At 37.8% G+C, this 18,921-nt stretch overlaps 3 protein-coding genes across 5 annotated transcripts in view; 1 reads left to right on the top strand and 2 right to left on the bottom strand.

Annotated features, from left to right (window-relative positions):
• The window catches only part of ITPR3 (inositol 1,4,5-trisphosphate receptor type 3), a 106,752-nt gene extending 101,055 nt beyond the window's left edge, over positions 1 to 5,697 (top strand). For both annotated transcript variants that reach the window (XM_039323422.1, XM_039323423.1), the window contains exons 56-58: positions 1,568 to 1,728; positions 3,633 to 3,794; positions 4,397 to 5,697. In XM_039323422.1, the coding sequence (XP_039179356.1) occupies positions 1,568 to 1,728; positions 3,633 to 3,794; positions 4,397 to 4,465 (392 nt within the window). In that variant the 3' untranslated portion in view covers positions 4,466 to 5,697. The remainder of the gene's footprint in view (positions 1 to 1,567; positions 1,729 to 3,632; positions 3,795 to 4,396) is intronic.
• Positions 5,698 to 6,614: 917 nt separating this feature from the next.
• Positions 6,615 to 10,782, bottom strand: LOC120299037 (ubiquinol-cytochrome-c reductase complex assembly factor 2). Its single transcript, XM_039323426.1, has 4 exons — positions 10,570 to 10,782; positions 9,261 to 9,335; positions 8,471 to 8,540; positions 6,615 to 7,032 (listed from the first exon to the last, which is right to left on the bottom strand). The coding sequence occupies exons 1-4, from the start codon at positions 10,705 to 10,707 to the stop codon at positions 6,938 to 6,940; spliced, it is 378 nt and encodes a 125-aa protein (XP_039179360.1). The 5' UTR covers positions 10,708 to 10,782; the 3' UTR covers positions 6,615 to 6,937.
• Positions 10,783 to 15,788: 5,006 nt separating this feature from the next.
• Positions 15,789 to 18,921, bottom strand: part of IP6K3 (inositol hexakisphosphate kinase 3) — a 29,698-nt gene continuing 26,565 nt past the window's right edge. For both annotated transcript variants that reach the window (XM_039323424.1, XM_039323425.1), the window contains 2 exons: positions 18,239 to 18,414; positions 15,789 to 17,249 (listed from right to left, as the gene is read on the bottom strand). In XM_039323424.1, coding sequence (XP_039179358.1) covers positions 16,797 to 17,249; positions 18,239 to 18,414 — 629 coding nt within the window. In that variant the 3' untranslated portion in view covers positions 15,789 to 16,796. The remainder of the gene's footprint in view (positions 17,250 to 18,238; positions 18,415 to 18,921) is intronic.

The raw sequence follows: 18,921 nt of genomic DNA, 5'->3' as shown, positions 1-18,921 counted from the left end.
AACCGATATGTATTGTTATTCTGACAGAGTTAATAGAATATACATTTTGATCTATGGCAGATCTTTGAATTGTTTGCAGTGCAGTGGAGAGGATTTATAGAACCAATCTTATTATAATAATAGAAGTAACAAAATGATTTGTTATGCCATATCCCTTAAATTATATAGAAATTAAAAAAAAGCTTGGATCTTAGTGGATGACTAGTTTAGCTTAGGTTAGCTTAGACTTTATGGAATTACTGGGAGCTCTGCTTACCTTTGGTATTCAGCTCAAGACAACTTCCTGGGCTAAGAATATATATGTGTGTGTTTTATATTAGAATTTATTTGGTAGAACCCAAGTTTAAAAAAACAACAAAATAAAACATGAAGAATTAAACCTACTTGTTTCCAACTTTTGTCATACACTTAGGTGGAAAGTGCAGCATTTCTTTAATGAAAGTATGGTTAATTTCATTACAATATCTCATTGACTGATACATCCATAGATCATTCAGAGGAAGTGTTCTGCCCTCCTGATTAACTTCTTTGCACGTGGACACAATTTTACAATTTTACAGTTTGTCTTGAATAGAACTAGAGCATGGCAGCACAAGGCTTTAAATTTAAGAATGAGAATGTAAACAACCTGTAGGAATAAAATCTGTTCTATACAGTAGTACCTGTGTTTAGCTTGCCTGTAGTTTAGTATGCATTTTGGAACTTCCAAGGCGCCCTTGGATTGCACCAGTGAAATGTGGCAACAAAACCATTGATTTTTGATGATCCTGTATTTATTTTGCTAAAAAAGAGACCTCATCTTAATTTAAATTCTACATTAGCTAACCAATGCATCTAAGTAATGCGATGGAGTTCATGAAAACTGCCTTTTAATAAATATGTTAGCCTGGAAAGGTGCTTCCAAGGCTTCTTGGATTTTTGGCTAACATACATTAACAGAGCTCTTATCCTACAATATGAAAGTATTCTAAGTCTCAAGGCACCACTTTTGTCTTTTTTGTCTTCAACTTACCTCTCAAATGAATGGAACGTTTTATCACATCCCCCTCCAAATGAAGAAAAATGAAAATATCCCAAAATGTTGCCCTCCCTCCTCTTTCCAGATTTCAGAGCAATATGAAGCAGTCAATCAGGCATAGCTGTCTGAGCTCTGGAGATAGTGTTGGCATGAGAGATGTTTAGCATGAGTAGGAAGAAATGATGGATTGATTTCTGCTACATGTAGAATTTTTGAGAAGTCTTGTTTTAACAAATAATTCATCTAAGTGTCCAAACTGAACACCCTCATATGAATTTTTCTGCTCCACTACAATTCATTCATTTTTCTCCTCCAGATTACTGAACTTAGACTAAAAATAGCTTGAAGGCTATCTGTTCTAAGTGTCTTCTACAAACAGGGCCATCAATCCATTAGGTAGTGTCCAATCTACTACACTCAGATTGTTCTAGGCTACAAGTGGAGGACAAACGCACTGAAGAAAAATGCTTGGAGATCCAGACTTAGCAAGAGATGGAGGATCATAGCAGTTTCTAAGTAATATTACATTTGCTTTCACTTTCTCTATAGGGCTTGAAAGGGACAAGTTTGACAACAAAACGGTATCCTTTGAAGAGCACATTAAATTTGAACACAATATGTGGAATTATTTGTACTTTATAGTACTGGTGAGAGTGAAGAATAAGACAGACTACACAGGGCCTGAAAGCTATGTGGCGCAAATGATCAAGGTAAGCATGGTGTAATTTCATAGAAATGAAGTAATAACCAAGTTTGTTATTCTCTTTGCAAAAAATCTGCCTGATTTTCTTGAAAGAAATTCTTCTCACTGTTTCAGATTCTATAAATGCTGTCCATTATGACGTTCATACCACGCTTCATAGGGTATTTGGTTTCTAATTTTTTAAACAGATGGGATTTAGCCTTTTTTAAAAAACTGTTTAGAAAGTCAAAGAACTTAAATGTTTGTGACTAAGTAGGAGTGATTGCTTTTCATTTCTGGCTCTCTCCTGGCTTTCACTAGGCAATTTCTCTTCTGTGGCTGGCATGAGAAGGGTGGTGGTGGTGGCAGCCATACCAGTGTTGCTTTTGGGGAGGCATATCAATCCAATTTTAGGATTGGTTGTGGAACAGGGATTTGCCTGGTTGTCCTATGGCATGATCTTTGCCAAGTTGAGACTATGCAGTCTTACTGAATCATGGATTCTTTGAAGATTTGTGATATTGAGCCACCATATTGCTGCAGTTCCACTTTTACTTGGAAAGATTCTGAAACATGCAGGCAGACTATTGTTCTCTTCCATTGAATTTACATAATTCATGTTTTCACTAATTTTGGCAATCAGGATGTAGGCTGAACCACCACCAATTTATAAATGACAATTAGTCCTGCCTCTTTTTACACGTAATATAAAGTTGAAATTCTGAATCCAGTGCCAAGATAGCACAATGGAAGGCCAGTAGAACCAAGTCAGAAAAGATAGATAAGTTGAAATATTTGGCTGAATATTTATGCTGTTCTGGAACACAAATAATTCCTCCCAATATAAATGAAAGTGATGTAGACTCATCATTGCTACTAGCAGCAATGATTTGGGTGGTTCACAACATTTGCTAATCAAGAACCCCACAGTTCAACCCTAAACCTCAAATATTCTGTCAGATATGTCTCATATAGATCTATGACTGTTCCTAGAAAGAGGGAATACCGTGATAACTGTTTATCTCCCATTGTTCCTGCAATTATTCAAAATAGCCTGGAAACATTTTAACTATTCTGTATATATTTTTACACCAGCTGCCAGTATATTTCCAGACACATTTCAAAATGTTTATTTTGATTGTCAAAATTTCAGAAGATTTGGGATTAGGTTATCTTAAAGGAGGAGGTTCTCTGATATTTATCTCCTAATTATCATTTGAGATTTCTGTTAGGTACCTTCAACTCATTTATCAAGTGAGTCAGTAGCTCCAAAGAAGGCATTATTAATAGAAACATCAATCCAGAAAGACTCATCTGGCACATACGTAGTATTTTCACTTTTTTCAGGCGTATTAAAGAGAGATGATTAGGGGACTGGAAGCTAAAACTTACAAGGAACGGTTGCTGGAATTGGGTATGTCTAGTTTAACGAAGAGAAGGACGAGGGGGGACATGATAGCAGTATTCCAATATCTCAGGGGCCGCTACAAAGAAGAGGGAGTCAAGCTATTTTCCAAGGCGCCTGAAGGCAGAACAAGAAGCAATGGATGGAAACTAATCAAGGAGAGAAGCAACCTAGAACTAAGGAGAAACTTCCTGACAGTTAGAACAATTAACCAGTTGAACAACCTGCCTCCAGAAGTGGTGAATGCTCCAACACTGGAAGTTTTTAAGAAGAGACTGGACAGCCATTTGTCTGAAATGGTATAGGGTTTCCTGCTTGAGCAGGGGGTTGGACTAGATGACCTCCAAGGTCCCTTCCAACTTTATTATTATTATAGATTTTTTATTTAGGTTATATAACTCAAATTTCAGTTTCATCTAGGAGATCTTACTTTATTTTCATTTTCTTACTGTATATTTTGTTTCTAACAATTCTAAACTCTGCTTAAATTCCTGTTTTTTTTTTTTCTTTTCCAATAATCACTGCAGAACAAGAACTTGGATTGGTTCCCTCGGATGCGAGCCATGTCCCTGGTCAGTAATGAAGGTGAAGGAGAACAGAATGAGATCCGATGCCTTCAGGATAAACTGAATTGCACCATGAAGCTGGTATCTCATCTCACTTCACAGCTGAACGAGTTGAAGGAGCAGGTAATCAAAACTTCTAATATTTTTTCCTCTTTTTACTGGACTATATAAATTTCTAAAATTTAGAAAGGGCTAAAATAATATTATGTATTTTGAAGGACAAAAATGTCTCTCACTAAAAAATGACATACTGATTTCAGAAGAATGTAGAACATGCATTCAGTTTTCTGACAAATCCTCATCTGTGTCAGAAATACAATTTACTATTCAGGAAACAGCAAGCTTCCTCTCAACCCTAAGTTTCAAATTATGCTTACCATTTACTTGCACCAAATTCCCAATTTAGTTTGTAATCAGCATAAGGCTTGCCTTTGGTGGAAATCATCTACCAATTTTTTTTTTAAAATTGCATTTGGAATAGTTTACCCTCTGGTACAAAGTATAGCTGCAGTGCATTATAAAAGTTTATAATATGGTATTTATTTATACCAATAACTTGTATGAAGTGGAGGCATACCCAAGAAAAAGGTTTAGAAATGTTTGTAGCAGCTGTTATTGCAAAGTATCTGAAGTCCTTTATGGCTCAAGAACTATATTGTGAATCCTTAATTAGAAAATTTAAGAACCATGTTTTAATGTTCCTTTTTTTTTACTGCAAATTTCAGATGACAGAGCAAAGAAAGCGGAGGCAACGAATGGGTTTCGTGGATGCTCAGAACACAATGAATCACTGAGACAGTGGAATCCAAGTCTTCAGACTAAAACTGTAGTATATAGATATGTATGCACTTCCTGAAGAGATATTGGTACTAAATTCCTTGCAAAGTTTTTACTGACAACGAACATTGGTCCAGGCTGTGACAATTCATAAAATCTCAGCTCTTCCTTTTATCTCAAGCAGGATTGACTGAAGGCATTTACTGGTAATTCAGCAAGAAACTGAAGCCATGACTACTTGTTTCTTCATATGCATTCAGTTTGCCATACCTTTGAACTGTATTGTAACTGTTCCTTCTTTTTTTCCTTCATGCACTACATTTGGATGGCTATATAGCCAGGTGCAAATAGAATTGACAGTTGTCAGCAAGTAATAGCTTGCTACCTTTTTAACTTATTCAAAGCTACAGTATATGGAAAGTCACCATAGAAAGATGCAAGTTTCATGTTAAGCCTTTTGAACACATGAACATTTTGTCTAGAATCACATCTCAACCAAGAAGAAATTGCAAGAAAATATTCTATTAAGTTAATAGTTTAAGCAATCATATAATTCATAAAATGGCTTTTTTCAATTGGTAAGACTGGATGTTAATGAAAGATTGCACGTTCATGCTGCAGTACGACTGTGCAATTTGTGCCTTGTTCACTCAATAGTATAAAGTACTTTTAGAATTCATCCTGCTTCCAGGCACTAAAAGTTTTTGGAAAATATTTTAACTGTCATGGGTGTCAGAAATATCAGTTATAATTAATCTATATCAGTGACAGACTGGAGCTGCCAAAAAAGTGGGAGGAAAAAAGACTAGGGCTACAAGTATAAAAGTTCTGAAATATGAACTTAAAACGTTCCTTGACAGAATAATTTGCTCCTCTGAATTTAGAATACTTGTGTAAGAAAAAGCCCTCTGTAAAATCTACTTCTGCTAATTGCTGTCAAATGTAAGCAAAAGACAGAAAACAGTTGTCTATATTAAGTGTGGCCAGTTGTCCATTAGCACTAGTCTATAGGAGAAATTAGAAACAATCAAGGAGTCTGTTTCATTCACGTTTGGACCAAAGCAGAGTGTTCTTCAAATATACAGACTGCTGTGCAGATTTAGTAAGAAAAGATTTTACTAATCATAAATCCAGCTTTGTAATTTATCTTCATCTGGTTTGTTTCTCAAACACTGTTTAAAATGTTAGTATGTGAATCTTCTGAAATTTAAAACACAAAATCAGTATAATAAATGGAAAGCAGATGAAACAGTAGCCTCTCGATAAACTTGTCAGATGACAAATCTTGTCCAATTTTTAAAATAATTGTTAGTCACTTACGGTTAAAATTCTAAAGTATTTTAAAAGTCATTTATTCTAATCTTCTGCTCAATGTATAGGCTCCCAACCTTTCTGGCTTTGTGGAGAGGTGGGGGGGGGGAATGGTTCTGCGTGAGTTTCAGGCAAGCGCGTGGACAGCTCCATTTGCTCAAGCAGTGGACACGGTGCTCACCACTCGCACAAATGGAGCAGGCGCACGCACTTGCCCAGGGCTAGGCCAGCCTTGGCTCTTTTATGACTCGTGGACTTCAACTTCCAGAATTCTTGAGCCAGCATAGCTGGCTCAGGAATTCTGGGAGTTAAAGCCCACGAATCATAAAAGAGCCAAGGTTGTCTACCTCTGCACTTGCCTATTGCTTGTGCAAGTGGGGATATGTGTGTGCCCACCACTTCTACAGACCAGTTCTGAACGGCTCAAGGCCTGGTAGTGGGCCATGACCTGGGGACTGGGGATCTCTGATGTATACGCTATAAATGCTTTCCCTCTATGGAAGCCTCTCTTCCTGGTTCTATGGAACCATGGCCACAGTGACTCGTGAACCACAAGATCTGTGTATGTGCTGATACATGTTTTGACACGCTTGCTATTTTGTTAGGATACTAACATGTCCGACTGGTTTTTGCTGTTATTTCCTGGCCACTGAGAATGGATTTTATTACATTGCAGCAAAGAACATTTGGGAGCTGCCCATGTATTTGGAACTACTTTGTTATCTCATCGATTTCACAGGCAGCAGTCATAGAATAGAAATTTCTCCTCTCAATATTCAATTGTACACAACATATGGTAAGCTTCTTTTTCCCCAGAGTAAGTGTCGCCTTTCCAGTAAACAACACACAAGCTAATTAACAGTAAAAAGCCACACATTTATGTCACAGAATGCCAATGTTAGATTTGTTTTGTTTTGACATGAACTATAGTTCTGTTAGGTTCCAACACATCAGTTGCAAGATGACATTCACTACTGAAGATAAGTAAACACCCACAGCATGTAACTATATCATTTCCTGTTCTTCAGATGGACTTCCTAAGTCTTTATAAACCAGTGTATTCAAATGGAGCTTGTTTATCTCATTTCAGAATAGCTTTCCATTGTCCTTTGCTGGTAACGAGGTTTAGCTATACTGGCAAAAACAGTGCTTTATGAAACCAGTTAAAGACCAAGTTATTATTTGGAATCTTCTTTGTGATGCTTGGCGGAGAATTTTTCACGTAACCTTTTCAATTTTCCAAGCTTTCCTTCTTCCAGCTGCTTCAGTTGTTCTGAAAACAGTAGTAGTTGAATAAATTAAGATAGAATACTTTCTAAAACATGTTTTATATTTCTGCCTACTTATTTAAGAATGCATTACAAAATATAGGTGACTAATGTACTTCTTCCAGTATGCAATTGGAAATCACAACAGATTCTACCTCCCTAATCCACATGCTTTTGCAATCCATACAGTTGAATACTCACAATCACAAGCAATAATTCTGCTTTAAGCTACACCTTCAAAACCCTAAAATGCAAAGCATTAGTTTCAATCTAAATTTTTGCTTCACTGCCGGAGGCAATATATTTTCTTTATTCAGTACAGCAATTCTAGAGCCAGGAAAAAGTAACATTTTCTATGTGTATTGAATAAAAGCCTACAATTTAGCTCCACGCCACTCTAAATATATTTTAAATGCATTCTGTTGTTTTGAGTGCATAAACATATACAAAAATTAAATCATTACAATAGAAAACTCTTGAATGATAATAGCTTTAGCTTCTATATAGTATACCCTATACAGAGGAGGCATTATATATTTACCTCTATTCCTTATCATCTTTTTAACCCAAAGAAGAAAGTAAGCAGATAAAGGATATGGAATTCCTGTTACAATTCTTATATTACATGTTAGTTTTTGGCTGATCCTCCTCAGCAGCACATGCTAGTAGTCCTTGTTCAAGGACTGTTTGAAGGTATAATGGCCCTGGTAAAAATGATTTACAATCAATCCTTGCACTATAACCATTGCAGCATCCTCAGAGTCACATAATCAAGATTCAGGTGCTTGTCAACTGGCATGTATTTATGACAGCTGCAGCATCCTGGGTCATGTGAACATCATTTTGTGATCTTCCTAGCCAGTTTCCGACAAGCAAACTCAATAGGGGAAGCCGGATTTGTATGGAATTATGTCATAACCACTGAATTCCAAGAGTCATTGAGTTTGCTTGACTTTAAATGGAAGAAATATGAAAATGGCAGTTGGGGCTATGAGAAATGGCTTGCTCCATTAAGCTTAAAGTAGCCTAGAAGATTACATGAACAAGGGCACCTTTTTATGTTGAGTGACTCATGCATTTCTTTTTTAAAAAAAGCCTGACATATCTACTCTTTAAATTGTTCACAGCTTCTTTGGATTAAAAATGGATGGCTGTGTATCACTTTACACCAACATGCAACTTACAGCCACTACGATACAAAGCTCAATGAGGGGCACTGAACTAGTCCTTTACAAGTGTTTTTAGAATATATTTGAATTCATAGCAAAGCTGTTGCACGGGAAGGAAAAAGTTAGTGGCAGCAAATTCTTGTGTGGAAAAGAGGCCAAAGGAAGAAAGAAAAAATGTACAAAAACTATAAATAAATCTACTATACAAAAGACACTAGATTTATGCCAATAAATGTCCCCACAAATACTCAAGCAGTTACTACAGTTTAATTACCTGTTGCAAGGACCAACTTGCATTCCTCCACTGGCACTCCAGAGAAGTTTGTATCTCTCAGACGTGGATACTATTCCAAAAAGAAAAACATATATAAATATACACCTTACTTTCTCTAATAGAGAAAAGTGCTTTTGACAAGATAATGTACTGCATGGCAAGAAATGAAATAAATTTACTATGTACTAGAGCAGAGGTCCCCAACTATGCACTGTGGCCCACTACCAGGCTGTGGCCTCTTGGCCACTGGGCTGCGTGAGTGGCTGGCCAGTGTGGGCGTGCATGTACGCGCACTCACCCCCTCCTTGCACCAGTGCTAGCAAGCCGTGAGCCTCAGGCGTTAGCTGACCTACGAAGCTCTCGCTGGCAGTAGCTAAGCCATGAGTTGTGAGGCTCGCTGGTGCTAGCTGAGCTGCGAGACTCTCGTCGGTGCTAGTCAAGCTGTGAGCTGAGCTGCGCGCCAGCTAGCAGCCCCATTTGTGGAGCATCATGACCCCGTTGCATGCATGCATCCTTATTTGCATAAAGGCGCCTGCCCCTCCCTTTCCCACAGGGACAATGCAGAAAGGTTGGTGATCCCTGTACTAGAGTCTTGTTATGGTAATTAATAGACGTGCGTATTCAGATATATAAATGTATGCATATTTCAGACTATTTTCAAAGATTATACAGAATTTAAGAACGCAATTGTCTTTTTCTTGAACTAAGATTTTGAACAGATCTAAACAGTATGCCTAGTATCAGAATTAGAAAACTATAAAGAGAGCAGTCACCACATAACCATACTCACCTTATTTTTATAATAATTAGTATGAATTTTGGTTAAACTTTCAAAAATTTCATCGCAAGTCACTGGGTCAGCAATCTGCAAGAATAGATTGTAGTAAAAAAGGAATTAAAAACGTATATAAGTCACAATAATTAAAAACAGATTACATGTTCTTAATGTTTAGAAGATGTTTCAATTATAAATTATAGCTGCCACACCTATTCACTTGATTATCAAATTAAAGTTTCCTAAAATAGATTTAACATGAATCTTGCATGTGAATTCCATTTTTTGTCAATCTTCTACAAATCAAAGTACATAATCTATAGAAAGAGTAAATATGTGATTAAAACAGCCCTAAATATGCCCACATAATGAACATAAGACAAAAAATAATCACTGGGATATGGACATGCAGTATGGACTTATGCCCATGGTGGATAATACTAACATCAACCATCCCGCAAGCGCTGGATCCAGGTCTCTTCACTTTTTGGCTCTAAAATATGACACAGAGTGATACATTTTGCAAAATCATGATGCCAAGTTGCCACCTCTCCATTTTCTCCATAGTTCTGAGGTGCTAGCAATTCTCAGGCAATGGATACAATCTCCCTGCCTTTGGGCAAGGGGAATCTTTCTCAATATTTACATGTATTTTGGCTTTATCACACTACCAAAGATAAGAGGTGGGGGGCGGAAACCCATTTCCATCTTAACTCATAACAAAATAATCAGAATAGAGCTGGAAGGGACCTTGGAGATCTTCTATCCAAGGGTCTTCAAACTTGGCCCTTTTATGACTTGTGGACTTCAATTCCCAGAATTCTTCAGCCAGGCTCGCTGGCTGAGGAATTCTGGGAGTTGAAGTCCAAAAGTCATAAAAGGGCCAAGTTTGAAGACTTCTGTTCTAGTCTAACCCCCGGCTCAAGCAGGAGACCCCATGCCATTTCATGCTTTCATGAAGTTTAAAAACAAAAACAAAAAAAAGAGTCCTGAAGCTTCGTGCAAACTGGAGATCCACAGGTCCTCCCAGATCCCAGAACTGAAAAACATGCAGAGGCTTCCCTTCGAGTCAACACGCGTGCCTGCCTCTTAATCGTTTAATCCCCAATTCATACACCGATAAGGTGGTCAGCGGGAAAAGGGCAAGTCCTGAACTTTTCATAGCCTCTGCTGCAGCCGAGTCCTGTCGGAACCACTTCCTCGCTCTGGCCCGGGACGAAGAGGCTTTATAGCTGCAAGGTAAACGACCTTGGCGCCGCCAATTGCTATAGCCCAGCCCTTGCAGCGCAAATCCCCCAATGCTAAGGCCCAACGTGGGTCCCACCTGAGTATTCTCTCCCTCGCGGAAGGCTTGCATCACTCTCTGCCGCACCACGACTCCCAAATCACGGCCGCGCGTGGTCTCCTCCACGGGCCACTCTTCGCAGAGCTTCAAGAAGCGTCGGTACCGCGCCGAGGCCATCTTGGCGGACGTTTATCCGGCACTATTGGCGGCCGGCTCACATGGTTTAGCCCCGGCTGACTACGTCACTCGGTTTTGGTCTACGAAGCTGGCAGAGTCTATTACGTGAGCCGGAGAACAGAACATTGCGCCTGCGCAAAGGAAGCTGGCCGCGACGGCCAACAGTGGGAGCTAAGTAGATTTAATCAGCGGGATCACAGTTATACAGTTAGGGGAGAAAATGAGAAATTACAGACGAAAACAGAAATCCCCTAGGATTCCATCAATTGGACTTTGAGCCAATGGCCAATGGCTTTGAGCAGTGTTTCTCAACTTCGGCGACGTTTATGTGGACTTCAATTCCCAGATTTCTCCAGCCATCTTGAAGTTCAAAAACACGGTCCTGTAACTCAGGACCTGTTACAGGTAGTCCTCGACTTACAACCACAATTGAAACCAAAATTTCTGTTGTTAAGTGAGACATTTTAAAGTGAGTTTTGCCTCATTTTAGGACCTTTCTTGCCATAGTTAAGTGAATCACTGCAGTCATTAAGTTAGTAACACAATTGTTACTTCCCCATTGACTTTGCTTGTCAGAAGGTTGCAAAACCTGATCATATAATCTCAGGACTCTGACCTTCATAAATATGAGTCAGTTGCCTAGTGGCTGAATTTTGATCATGTGACCATGGGGATACTGCAACAGTCATAAGTGTGAAAAATGGTCATAAGTCACTTTTCAGTGCCATTGTAATTTTGAATGGTCACTAAATGAACTGTTTTAAGTTGAGGATTACCTATATTAAGAATTTGAAGAATAGATCTGCCAATGCAAATGGCATTGCAAATATAGACTGAGGGACATAGATGTCCAGGGAGATGGGTGGTTCCAAAATGTGGTAAATAAATAAATCATCATCATTCACTTTAGTCTTGTCTTAGAACAGGGATGTCAAAGTGCCGGCCCATGGGCCGGATGCATCATAGTGAAACCGCATCCACCCCATTGCTGGCAATGGCAAAAAAGTTGTAATCCATCATGACATGTCACGTGATGTTGCGAGTTTGACACCCCTGTCTTAGAATGTCAAGGGAAGAATTTCCATTCTATTCCATGTATGTTTCATCACTTCCACTTCCAGTGAGCACTTTTGCTGAAAGCATTATTGTATCAGCAAAATTTTAGTGTGTCAATAATGCATCTTTGGCAATGTAGTCAAGTGTTTGGTAGGTCAGAGTTTTGTAATTAAGTTAGGAGCTTAATTTTTTTGGAAAAAAGATACTAACCCTTGCAATAAATATCATTTCCCATCTGTACATCTCACTGAACACTCACTCTCAGTAAACATAATAAAAAGCACTTGTGGCTCCTGGCTTTCAGTAACTACCAAATATTTCATTCAACACATGATACTAATCTTAACAAACTCAATTCTTCAAAATTTCTCCTACTTTTATTTTTAAGAACAGGAAAAATATTAAAATGCAAACCACCCTTTTAGGAAAAACACCCCAAATACTCTTTGGAGGCCTTGAAGACATGGCTCTACATTCCTCAAGAACCGTGAACGAGACATTAACTCACAGATTCATCTGACACAGATCTATAGTGAGGACATTGGGATGTCATTCAACTGGATAAGTGTGGCTGGATGGTAGACAAAAGAGGGAAGGTGGGGTGGAATTATCACATCAACAAGCCACATAGGAGACATATAGGAGACATATAGACCAACTACAAATACCTGGTTATGCCACAGTCACATGGAAACCACAATTAGGAGGCAAGGAAGATGGCAATATCAAAGTATTGCCAAAAGTTAAGATAGGCCCTGAAGAGCAAGCTCAATGGGAAGAACATTGAGCCATTCATGCCATCAATATGTATGCTCTGCCAATCTGAAAACCCAGAAGCGCCTTAAAATGTACCCCAAGTCCCAACACCCAGAGGCTGTACACATCTGGAAAGAGGCAAGCAAGGTATGGTGATGTTCAAAGCCACTATCATGGATGAGACCCAGAACATCCAGGAGCACATCAATAAAATGGTAATCAAAGATGAGCTGCCGAGAGAACACCTGAGGCAGCAGCAGACAAGGGAGGAAGACTAAGCAGAGAATTTGCCATGGCAAAACAAGACCCTGCACAGGTTGTACCACTGATGTAGCTGAATGGCAGATTGGGAAATTCTGTTGGAGGCTGGAAAGGGCTGGACTAAAACACAACACTGAAGCACTGATCATAGCAGCACAAGAACAGGCACTAAGCACCAGATGCACAAAAACAGGGGTCTACCACACTGAAGGTATCAAGGTACAGATGTCAGTGACAGTGCAATACATGATATAAGATGCACGCAGGAATAGCATAGTTAAGCAGCACAACCAAGTAGCAAGCACTGTATATAGGAACATCTGCACAATGTATGGGATAAACTCCCAAATCCTGATAAGAAATTCCACAAAAGATTGTGAAGAATAACGGCTAAGATCCTGTGGGATTTCCAGAATTAGATGGACAGGCAAGTACTGGCCAACCAACCAGCCATTGTAGTAAACAAGGGCCAGAAGATAGTGATAATGGTGTAATAGATGTAATGGTGCCAAGTGATAACAGTAATATGAAGGAATATGAGAAGCTGGAGAAATACCAGAGTCTCAGGAGGATGTGGAAAGTAAAGACTAATGTGGTCCCAGTGGCAATAGGAGCACTTGGGACTGTGACCCCTAGGCTGGGTTCCAACAGATCCCAGGAACAACATTAGAGCTCTCTGTACAGAAGAGTGCTAGGAACTGCTGAAATACTGTGCAGCATTCTCCCAGACCACTGGTAGAGGATCTGAGATTGGGAAGACACATACCACCCATAGAGATGAGAAGGGATTTTTTTTATAAACATAGAGGGAGGAGGAGGGAGGGAGGGAGGGAGGAAGAGGGAGATAGGGAGACAGAGAGAAAGCACTTCTGTGATGGAAACTTTATTGCAATATTTTCCAAGCAAGGTGAATATATGATTTTGGCAGCAAAGAGAAGGTAGCAAATGTAACATACTGTTGTATTAGAGCTAATCCCATTCTTCATAGATACACTCCCATTTCTTTTTTATTTCCTGGAAAACTTAGTCCTTATATAGGGTGGATGCCACTGCATTGTTGATATGTTGAAACTACTATATTTGTTTTGCTGGGGAATATGCAGACTAAACATCTGGCTGACTATGTAACCAACAATAATAATATCAATAGTAAAACGTGCCTCGGGTGCAATCCCAAAACAACTGTAACACCATTTGAACACTATTGGCATTGACAAAATCACCATTAGTCAATTGCAAAAGGTAGCTTCACTTGGAATGGTAAACGAGGATGCCTTTAAAATCATCAAACAACAACTTCTGCCTAGCCTAGTTCTTGAGAAGGATTTAATAGGTGAATAAAAATGCCTAATCAAGTCAAAACATCTGCCTGACTCTGTAACAAACTAATTCAAGAAATATAAATTTGATAGATGGTTTCACATGGATTAGCTTAAAATATGTGCAAATTAATTTTCTTGGAGAGCAAAAACAAAACAAAACAAACCCCAAAAAGTATTGTTCTGCTGCCAAGTTGCTTCAATGGATGTCTCATCTTTAGTGGGGCAGAATGGGCTGAGGAAAAGATTGAGTTGTATGTGTATCTGTACTAAAAATGAGCAAAATTGAAAAATTATGAGTTTTCTTAGAAATCTGAAGAAAACCCAGAATTTTTTGGAGTGTTAATGATGTGTCATCTCCGCTTGCTCCCAGTGATGTATTTACAAAGAAATAGAACCCTTTATAGGTGTGCCCCCCAAAAAACTTCCCATTGCTGAGAGCAGAGGGCAGATGCATAACACCATTTACGTCATTCTATTTGTGGTGGCATTGCTGGCAGATGCTTGATATATAGCCAGGCAGATGCTTTTTCATAGGGCACATCATAATTTCAGGGCACTATGTTCTCTAGTATAATTCCCCAGAGCTCAAACCTGACCAGTAACTCTGAAAGACCCAATTTAAGAGGAAGGAAAGGTTTGCTGGATGTAATTTTAGAACTGCAATATTTTTATTCAGTGCTTATACAACATAATTTTAAGCACTTATCTGGTTATAATACTCATTGAATTGACCCAGGAAATTTAGGATGTAAATGGGTTGTTCCATTTTATGCATATTTACTCAGACAAAAAGAGGAGTTTAATGCCATTTCCCTAAAAATGCTGAGAGGAACTTCATACAAGGATAAGCTTTTATAGCCTTGATGTTTTATACACAGTTATCTACAATTTTGTGCTGTAATAAATCCCACTGAACTTTATATGGTATCCTCCCTGGAAGTAGGATTCAATTGCAATTTTTATTTATACATTCATTTAAATGTTGAAGGATGTTCTATCCCAGTGTTTCTCAACCTTGACCATTTTAAGGCATGTGGACTTCAACTCCCAGAATTCCACAGCCAGCATTGCTGGCTGTGGAATTCGGGGAGTTGAAGTCTACATGCCTTAAAATGGTCAAGGTTGAGAAACACTGTTCTATCCAATATATATCAATATGCTTAATTCAGAAGAACTAGCTCAATATCTTATAGTCTGCATTAATAGTTATAACAGCTATAATCTAGGATTGTTGCAGAAAATGAACATATGCATAAATTGCTTTCTTAATATCAAATTATTATTTTATAAATATTTGACACAACAAGAGTGTGAGTTTGACAAGCAGCTCAAATGAAGACAAATCCTTTTGCAGCCAGAGACTATGACTGTCTATGTGGAATTGCTTTGGATTTTGCGATGTCAGTTGCGTATTAACAGTATTCAACATTGTGAATAATATCTAGCAATTTCCTGAAGCTGGGCAGCAGGCTAAGTGGAATATGCACTTGGTTTAATGATTTAATCTGCCTGTCACACAATTTGTGGTTACTCACGGGCCACATTAAAGAAACATCTAGATAGCAAAAAGATTTCCCCAGAGGTCTGGTATTTAAACTAGTAAAACATGATTTTGCAGCAATTATGTAAATATTGATAGACCTGTGAGAAATAGCATAAGGAAATATAGACACAGTCACAATATTGTAAGGCCAATACACTTTATTTACAGTTTCACAATCTATCTTGCCTGCATATTTCTAAATCTATATTTTGTATTTACAACACTCAGCGAGTTTTCCATATAACATGGGAGCAGTGTTCTTTATTTAGCAGTAATATATTCCAAACTCCTGTAAACATTTTGTGAAGTTTGTTGTAATGGTTACCCACATGCACGAAAAATACATACATGCACAGAAATATTGATATAAAATGTCTAGAGGATTTTTGGGCCCATAATGATATAGGGGCACCCATGTTTCAAGATTATCTTAACTCTCTGCAGTGTAACTCCAACCTGAAGTATCAAGATATGAATCCCTCCATAGCTGCTCTTTCCAGATTTTGCACCCTCTCTGTAACAAGTCTCATCTTATTCTTCCATATATATCTTACATTATTTCTCTGAGACTATCTGGTTCTCTCTGCTTTTGATTGTTGCTCTGATTGTATTTACCCTTTGGAAAATACTTTGGCACAGATAATAGTATGAAATACAAAGAAACAAGTTAATTTAAAGTTTTTAAAGTACTGCTGTTTAGTAGCTAAGCTTGTTCAAGAGTGATTGTCCTCAACCCATCAAATTGGATGAATTAAATTGAATTGTTTTAAGGACCTGCCAGCCTATCTTCATAGTTCTTTTCGTGAGTTTCATAGTTGCTTGGTCCTTGCTCATCCTGCAAATCTGAATGGCTCTTCATTAAAAAAAAGTCCTTAACTCTTCAAGTTCTTTTCAAGTATTCTTTTTTCTTTTTCTTTTTCACAAATGAGTAGGCAACAGTAAAATTAGAAAAGAAAATTGTCTAATGGTTTACAATGATGAAGACTTCTGCTCAATCCATAGTGGCATATAGTATCATTTGAGCTTTCCTTAAGAAACTGCCCTTTTTATTGCTGTAGTAGCTGGACGGCTTCCTACTGTCAGCCCTGTTATAGCCCAATGTACAGGTTCTGCTATTGCAAATCATGAGTCTTTATTTTATTCAGTAATTGTCATTCTCCTATGGATATACTCTGGAAAATTTTAATTAAGTTTTCTAAACCAAAAATGTAACCATGATCTGGTCCCTCATATCTTGAGTCTTTGTAAGTTGTGTGAGCAAAGTCTATCATGCGAACATCAACTTTAGGATGACTATTTCCATGTGAAGCAGAGCAGACTATGTTTTGATAGTGCCCCTGAGGGTCATTGTCTGAAGGCATTGTTTTCTCCAGTCCCTCATAGTTTATGAGAAGTGAGCTAGAGAAGAACCGGTAAGAATTTTGGTTTTTGACAACAGATAGCAGCGTATTCAGCTGAAACAAAATTGGTTCTACAAGGTCTGTTCTAAAACAATTCCCATTGTGAAGGAACTGGCAAAGGGTTTGCTTGAAACCATCTGGTGAAAGTTTTCGTCCGTAGTACTTATCCTTGCAAATATATTGGATGGTATCTGCCTGGTAAACCTTGAATTAAAAACAATAACAATCCATATTAGCCATCTGTTTTGCAGATTGTAATTTTTGTTAAGTGATTTTATGTAGCTCCTTCTGAAAGCCTCAATAGCACATTTTGAATGTATGCATTAGAAGCTTAATATATTTATTTTCATCATCGCAAGGCAGAACTATAATGTCCTGCATACAGGGAATTGAAGTGTTGAGAAAGTCCAAGCTGGGATCAAGGTTTTGCATTCATTTTAACACTATTTATTATATTTGTATAGCATCTTTCTTTTCAAAGTCCCTTTAGTGCATTCTTTCAGTAAACCGATGATATACTTGGACTGAGCTAGTTACTGGTTTCATGTTACCAAGCAACATTCATAGCTACTATATCATCTTTTAAAAAACGTATATGTCAAAGGATTTAATTTAATAGTGCTTGAAGGGAAAATAGATTTACACTCAGGCAATCCTGTTCTGAAATTTTCTTTCAGTTGCCACATGGACAGAAATGACTGCTTTGATGATTACACAGCTGCAATTATTCAAAGCCATAGGACCGCTTTGTGTTCTCCCACTAAGGAAGAATTTATTTAGTAGATGATTGTCTTTAACTTTAGATCATCTGCTAAAGTTGTTGCAATTACTATTTAATTAATAATAGTATTATTGTGGAGGGCTTTTTACTGTTTTCCAAATGTCCAATCTTTTCCCCAAAAGATTTCAGAAGTGCATATATATATATAACTTTTGCAAATTATTTTTGAAAAGCTGTAATATTTAGGTCTGAAAAGGTATATTTTACTTTTATTCATCAGATAATTATAATTGATCAACAAGCATTTCATATATATCATGTCTTTCTAAGCACAGACCTAGGCTAACACAGAGATGCTTGGATGAAAAATCATATTTGAATTTAATTTTTTCTTCATTTATTTATACTCACTAAATTAATGGTACTGTTTAATGGTAACACATGTGATTTTCAAAATAGATTTTTTTCTTACCTGCATGCCACAAATACGGACTCCAAGGGAGGCTGACGTACTCTGTTCACATTTCCTTATTTGGCGTGCTTTCTTCTCCTCTGATGCATCATCACCATGCTGCCTAGTTCCCATTTTTAAGTCCAGAATGCATGGATATTTATATTTGGATACAACATTTTCTAGCAACAGAAATTCTGGATGTACTAGTTAAAGAAATCAGGTTTTTTTACTTAGGTTTACTTTGCAGTTTTCCTTTAGTTTCCATGCTTAGCTTCTTGTTTCCATTTCAGCTCATTTATCATGAGAAATATGTTTCAGAGCTATCTGTCCATCATTTTCTATCCCTGGCAAAGGTCAATAGAATATTTCTTCCTAGAGAGGTCAACAATCAATGTACATACGTTAAAGGGTAGTTTTTAATTATTACTATACTGGAGATACGTAGCTGTCTTTCTGATAATTGTTAAATGCTAAATAAATTAAAATCTGCATTTTTTCCCCTATTATAGACAAATCCAGATCAAAATATTTGAGAGTAAATTTCATCATCCTTGGTGGCGCAGTGGTTAGAATGCTGTATTGCAGGCTAATTTGGTTGACTGCCAGGGGTTCACTCCTCACCACCTCAAGGTTGACTCAGCCTTTCATCCTTCTGAGATTGGTAAAATGAGGAGGACCCAGATTGTCAGGGCAATATGCCA

This window comes from Crotalus tigris, unplaced genomic scaffold (assembly GCF_016545835.1).
Source record: "Crotalus tigris isolate CLP2741 ecotype Arizona unplaced genomic scaffold, ASM1654583v1 scf7180000024167.7108832, whole genome shotgun sequence".
Lineage (NCBI taxonomy): Eukaryota > Metazoa > Chordata > Lepidosauria > Squamata > Viperidae > Crotalus > Crotalus tigris.
This window is presented reverse-complemented; position numbering and strand designations above follow the sequence as displayed.

Coding starts and splice junctions, on each gene's coding strand:
- LOC120299037 (XM_039323426.1), bottom strand. CDS start 10,707: ATGGCCTCGGCGCGGTACCGACGCTTCTTGAAGCTCTGCGAAGAGTGG. Junction 9,336..10,569: donor GCGAGGGAGAGAATACTCAG/GTGGGACCCACG, acceptor CTATTCTTGCAG/ATTGCTGACCCAGTGACTTG. Junction 8,541..9,260: donor CTAATTATTATAAAAATAAG/GTGAGTATGGTT, acceptor TTTTTGGAATAG/TATCCACGTCTGAGAGATAC.